Source organism: Arachis ipaensis, chromosome B06, assembly GCF_000816755.2.
Source record: "Arachis ipaensis cultivar K30076 chromosome B06, Araip1.1, whole genome shotgun sequence".
Classification (NCBI taxonomy): Eukaryota; Viridiplantae; Streptophyta; class Magnoliopsida; order Fabales; family Fabaceae; genus Arachis; species Arachis ipaensis.
Genome location: NC_029790.2, coordinates 127,655,622 through 127,661,858, shown reverse-complemented (window position 1 = coordinate 127,661,858; position 6,237 = coordinate 127,655,622). Strand labels below are relative to the sequence as shown.

Genomic DNA, 6,237 nt, shown 5'->3' with positions numbered 1-6,237 from the left:
CACTAATTGTTTACTGTTTGCTTTCTGATATTCTGAATTTACTGTTAATGCTTTTGAACCTTCAAACACCATTTTCTATTTGCCTAACTAAGTAAATCACTTAACCATTGTTGCTTAGTCCATCAATCCTCGTGGGATCGACCCTCATTCACTTGAGGTACTACTTGGTACGACCCAGTGTACTTGCCGATTAGTTTGTGGTTATAAATTCCGCACCACTTATAGGGACGGATCACAGCCCCCAAGTTTGACTTACTTCGAATGTTACGGAAGTGAGTTAAGCTTTTGGAAAGTAGCTTCATGAATGTTATAGCTCGGTTTGCGCCTCTTAAGCCCCCAGGCTTAACTTGCTTATGTGGCATCATTAATAATTGCGTGTCTTGAAAACTGTTGTTTGCAATAATTCCTATCTGTTAAGTTCCCCATGGTGCATTTGTCCCGTTGATGCAGATGAAAAGCCTTTCTGACTGTGCATTTTGTCTTATTTGATCGTGTGGTAGTGGGTGTGTGTAGTTATTACCTTCCCTTACTATTTCGAAAAAACACTAACTTGTCTCTTCTCCTATTTACTGTTGAAGATGTCTTCCAGAGGTACACCCTCTTCCCCTCTTTTCCTTTGTTTTTACTGCTTTCCTGTTCATCATGAAAAAAGATAAAGTGGTGGAAGTAAAAGATGATTAGTACCTTTGGGCATTGGGTACATGCAGATGTGAAATGTTGTGCCTCTCTATTTCATAATGTCGAGTCTTTGTCTGTTTTAGACAGTGTTAATTGTGTTAAGAAGGGTGCCCGTGTGGGTGTTGACTTTCTCCCTTGTAATAGCGAGGAAAGAGTTTGTGAGAGGAGAGGTAACTGGTCGTATTTCTATTTCTATAGCTCTATTCTGAATGAGCTCCAGGTGAAGTTCCCTTTTACAAATTTTGAATGTAGTGTGTTGACACAGCTTAACTATGCTCTGTCACAGTCACACACTAATTCATGGGCATTTCTTTGCGCGTTTCAGTATTTGTTTAGTTTTCTAAAATTTGAACCTTCTTTAAACATGTTCTTCTCCCTTTTTCAATCGAAAGGTGTGAAGAAAGGCTTATGGGTGAACCTTAGTAGTTACCCTGGATGTTCATTGTTTGTTTTGTATAAATCTTCTTTCAAAAATTTTAAAGAGGTGTTTGTGAAAGTTTGCTCGAAGGAGACTGGGTACCCGTTTTACTTGGATGATGAATTGGCTGAGGTTTCCTTTATACTGGTGTTCAGAGCCTATGCAAGTGCTTGAGGCTGTTGGAAGGACTCCCGAGAAGGACCTAATTTTAGATTACCTTGTTGAGTGCTTTGCCTCTGGGAAACTGTTATCTATTCCTGATCTTTTGAAGTTTGAGGATAACAGAGATTCTTTGTCGAGATACATAGGTAGCACTTTTTGTTTGTCTCCTGAAGTTGCTCAATCTAGTTCTCATGCTGTGAAGAGGAGGAACACTGAGTCTCATAAGTCCTTGGAGGTGGTATCTGCTGAGGCCGCTCAGGGAGCTATTGTTCAGCTTGAAAGGCCTAAACAGATGCGACTACATGGATTTGCTCGTGGTTCAGATTCAAGGTCTGTATAGAGTGATCAGTTTTCTGTATCCGAGCTGGCCGACAAGGTTGGTCAGTTCCCTGGTGACGTGGATTTGCTTAATGGTGCTAGTATGGAGGCTGTTGGTCAATATATGCAGGTATAATTTGGTATTGTTGTTTTTCTTTGTATTGCTTATTGGTTTGTCACATTTTTATGAAATGTTTTTTGTAGGTCATTGCTACTAGGATGTTGTGTATAGGTTGCACCACGAAGCTGTTGGGTGCTGGTGAGAAGGAGTATGTTGGTAAGATTGTTTTGTTAGAGAAAATTGCTGCTCAGAAAGAGAAAGAGCTTACTGGGAGAGATACTCTTATTGCCGAGAACACAAAGAAAATGAAGGATCAGGAGGAAGAGGTAGAGACCTTTCGTGGGCAAATTTGGGATTTGCAGAGTCAGATGTCGCAAGCTGATATAGAAAAAGGTAAGATGGTGGCCCGAGTTCGTGAGCTCGAGGTTGAAGTTATGGAGATGTTTGCAGTGGGTTTTGACCGGTTCATAGCCAAGTCTCTATTTTCTCTCCAAAATTTGATGTTTCAAAATTGGATGTGACAAAGATTGTAGTCGGAGGGAAACTTGTTGATGATGACCCTGATGAGGCCAAGGGGGAAAATGCGGCCGAAGCTAGCAAATAGTGATTTATCTAGGTGGCCTTGTTAATTATGTATTTATTGTATAGTGACTTTGGGATTTGTAGTTTTTCAATCCGTTATTGTGACTGTTTATTTTGGTGGTATTTTGAAAAACTTGTTTGACATTTTGTATTAATTTGTGCTTGACAAGCAAATTTAAGAAAAGTAGGATTTGACATGGATATTTGTTATTGATATTTTCTTGCCTCGAATGTTTGATGCCGGACAGTTCCGTGTTTACAAAGATAGTTGTCAACGGGAAACTAAGTAGATGATGAGCCTGAAGGAGAAGTCCAGGTTGAGACCGCTGATGCAGTTGTTTAAAGATGATTGACTGTGTTGTTGATTTGTAATTGACTTTTGACTTTATTCTGAGTGTTTCAAAAACTCTGTGATCGAAATGTATTTGGAGTTTGTTTCAATTGACATTATATGCAACTTACTTTGCGCCGCCTATTGCGGATACGTTTTTTGCCTCCTGTTTTGTTGTTGAGCACGTAGTCGTTTAGAATGCATGAAATAGAATGTATGATTTTGATAACTTGGAATGGTAATTCATAAGGTTGAATGACATTTGACATGCTTGAAGTGGTCGGCCTCATTAAAACCTCCCCGAGTAAAACCCTCCTTAGGGATAAAACCTCGGTGGTAGGAAAAAGAGTACCTTCTGAACTTCAGACTTTGATAAGCAACTAGGTATAATAAAGTCGTAATGAAGAAATGTTCCATGTGTTTGGTAAATCGACTCCTTCTAGAGTTTGCAGCGAGTATGCTCCTCAGCCATGTACTTTGGTAATTCGGAAATGGACCTCCCAGTTAGCAGCGAGCTTTCCTTGTCCTGGTGGTTTCCGAACATCTTCTAAGCGTCTGAAGACTAGGTCTCCTTGTTGTAATGTCCGTGGTCTTACCTTTTTGTTATATTTGTTCCGTATTATTTGTTGCATTGCTTCGCTTCTAATCCTTGCTTCATTTCTTACTTTTTCTAGCGTGTCCAACTCGGCCTTTCTTGTTTGGTTGTTCACGCCGTCCTCGAAGTAGTTTGTCCTTATTTATCATTGAGATATTTCTACTGGGGTCATGGCATCGGATCCGAAGACCAACTTGAAAGGTGTTTCGTAGGTCGAGCTTTGTGGGGGTAGTGTTGTATCCCCAAAGTATCTCAGGTACCAGTTCGGCCCATTCTCCCTTTGCTAATGTTACCTTTTTCTTAAGTGCCTACAAAATGACCTTGTTAGCTTCTTCGGTGAGCCCATTAGTTTGCGGGTGCTCAACCGAGGAAAAGTGGTATTTTATGTTTAAATTGGATAAGAAAGAGGCTATTTTCCTATCTGTGAACTGCCTACCATTATCAGTAACAATATCCATAGGTAATCCATATCGGCATATAATAAACATCCAAATGAAATGTTTTACCTTGTCCGCTGTTATCTTAGCCAAAGGTTGAGCCTCTATCCATTTAGTAAAGTAGTCTATTGCTACTAGAAGGAATTTCACCTGACCCTTCGAAATTGGGAAGGGCCCGAGTATATCCATCCCCCATCTGTGAAATGGCTATCCGACCTCTGTTGTGTGTAACATCTTGGCCGGATTATGTATGATCAGGGCAAACTTTTGGTAGCAGTCACATTTGCGTACTTTCTCTAGGCAATCTTTCTTTAACGACGGCCAATAGTACCCAGCTCTTAGTATCTTTGCTGTGAGACTTCTGCCTCCTACATGTGTGCCACAGATCCCCTCGTGAGCCTCGGCCATGGCAAGGTCATCTTCTTCTTCCCCTAGGCATTTGAGTAGAGGTCGTGAAAATCCTCTACAATATAGGTCGTCACCGATAATGGTGAAGGAACTAGCCTTTCTCCTGAAGAGTCTTTGGTTTGACTCTTCCTGAGGTACTTCTCCGAGCTTCAAGAAGGTGAAGTATGGGGTCCTCCAGTCTTTTGCCTGTGACAAGCTTAAAATGAGGTTGTTCCAAGTACTGGGATATTCTAGTGTTATTTGTGACAGTGTGGTCTTATCTTCTGGTTTTCTCGTTGTAGCTAGTTTCGATAAGACGTCTGCCCTATGATTTTCGTTTCTGTTAATATGTGTGACAAACCCCATTTGTAGGGTTTATCTTGTATTGATTTTTGGGGATTTTATCACCTTTTACCCATATTTATTCAAGAAATAGCATGGTTTTGTATATTCTCCTTTAATTGTGCTTGAATGTGAAAACATGCTTTTTAGGACTCAAAATAGCTAAATTTAATTCACCTTGATTCTATTAGATGCCTTGATATGTTTGTTAAGTGATTTAAGGTTTAGGAGGCAAAGATTGGATCAAGGGAATGAAGAAAGAAAGCATGAAAAGTTGGAGAACTCATAAAGAAATGGAAGAACCGGAAAGCTGTCAAGCCGACCTCTTCGCACTTAATCGACCATAACTTGAGCTACAGAGGTCCAAATGATGCGGTTCTAGTTGGGTTGGAAAGCTAACATCCGGGGCTTCGAAACGATATAAGATTTTCCATAGTTGCATCGCGCATAGGGGCGCGCACGCGCATGGTACGCGGACGCGCCGATGGTGGCACATGACCCACTTAATGCAAACGTGGCCAGCGATTTTAGAAGCCTTGTGGGCCCAATCCAACTCATTTCTAATGCTATTTAAGCCAAGGATTGAAGGGGAATCAACATACTTTTACATACTTTTCATACTTTAGATGTTAGTTATCATTAGTTTAGTTTTAGCTTAGTTTAGTAGTGAGAATTAGTTTCTAGAGAGAGAAGCTCTCACTTCTCTCTAGAATTAGGATTAGGTTTAGTTCAATAATCTTAGATCTAGATTTTAATTCATGCTTTCATCTCCTTCTACCTCTCAATTCTTGTTGTTACATTCATTCTTCTTCCATTCTTTTGTTGTAATTTCCTTTATGTTGTTCTTATGTTTTGTTGTAGATCTACTATTGTTCCTTCTACTTTCTTCCAATTCAATAAGAGGTAATTCATAATAAAGGATTAGTGATTGGTTTAGAAACTATACTTGCAACGAGAATTCATTTGTGAAATTCTATACCATCAAAAATCCATTCGTCAATGTGTTATTTGAAAATTCTGGAATTGTGTGATTAGCTATTTTACCCGCGTATGATATTGTTCTAATGAAGGTTCGCATACCTGGAAAACGTCGTTTACCTGTTGGACCACCAGCAGGGAGTCGCAATAGACCTTGATCTTTTGTATTCCGCATTCTTTTGCCAAACGTAAACCGGCCAAAAGTGCTTCGTATTCGGACTGGTTGTTGCTGACAGGGAACATGTACTTTATTGATTGCTCGGTTGTCAGTCCGTTGTTATCTCGGAGTACGATTCTAGCTCCTCCCCCGCCCTCATCGGAAGCTCTATCCACTTATAGTTCCCATTTGGGGGTAAACATCGGGTGTGGAAGTGAACTCTGCTACAAAGTCGGCCAAAGATTGCGATTTTAATGCCCCCCGAGCTTGGTATTCTATGTCATGTTTGGAGAGCTCGATGGACTATTTGGTCAATATTCCTGCAAGGTCGGGCCTAGTCAGCACTTGTCCCAGTGGTTGATTTGTTCGTACTATGACCTTGTGGCTCTAAAAATAGTGCATTAGGCGTCTCGCGGTGATTACTAGGGCATAGGCCAGTTTTTCGATGGCTGGATATCGCATTTCTACATTCTGCAGGATTTTGCTAACATAGTATACTGGGTTTTGTTGTCGACCTATTTCTGTTACAAGCACAGATGAAATTCAATTAACAGATACCGAAAGATACAAATATAATGGGTTACCAGGTTTTAATTTTGCCAATATGGGAGGTGATGATAGTATCCGTTTGAACTTGGCAAATGCGTTTTCACATTGCTCTGTCCACTCAAACTTCTTTGATTTTCATAGTGTGTTGAAGAAGTGATCCGATCTTGCTGCCATTGTTGGTAGAAATTTCGATAGTGTAAAATCCGGTTAATTAACGGATAATTAACCCATAAATTAAAATA

At 40.2% G+C, this 6,237-nt stretch overlaps 1 protein-coding gene across 1 annotated transcript; it reads left to right on the top strand.

Moving 5' to 3' along the window:
• LOC110263583 lies at positions 900–2,414 on the top strand. Its single transcript, XM_021105079.1, has 2 exons — positions 900–1,706; positions 1,781–2,414. The coding sequence occupies exons 1-2, from the start codon at positions 1,680–1,682 to the stop codon at positions 2,156–2,158; spliced, it is 405 nt and encodes a 134-aa protein (XP_020960738.1). The 5' UTR covers positions 900–1,679; the 3' UTR covers positions 2,159–2,414.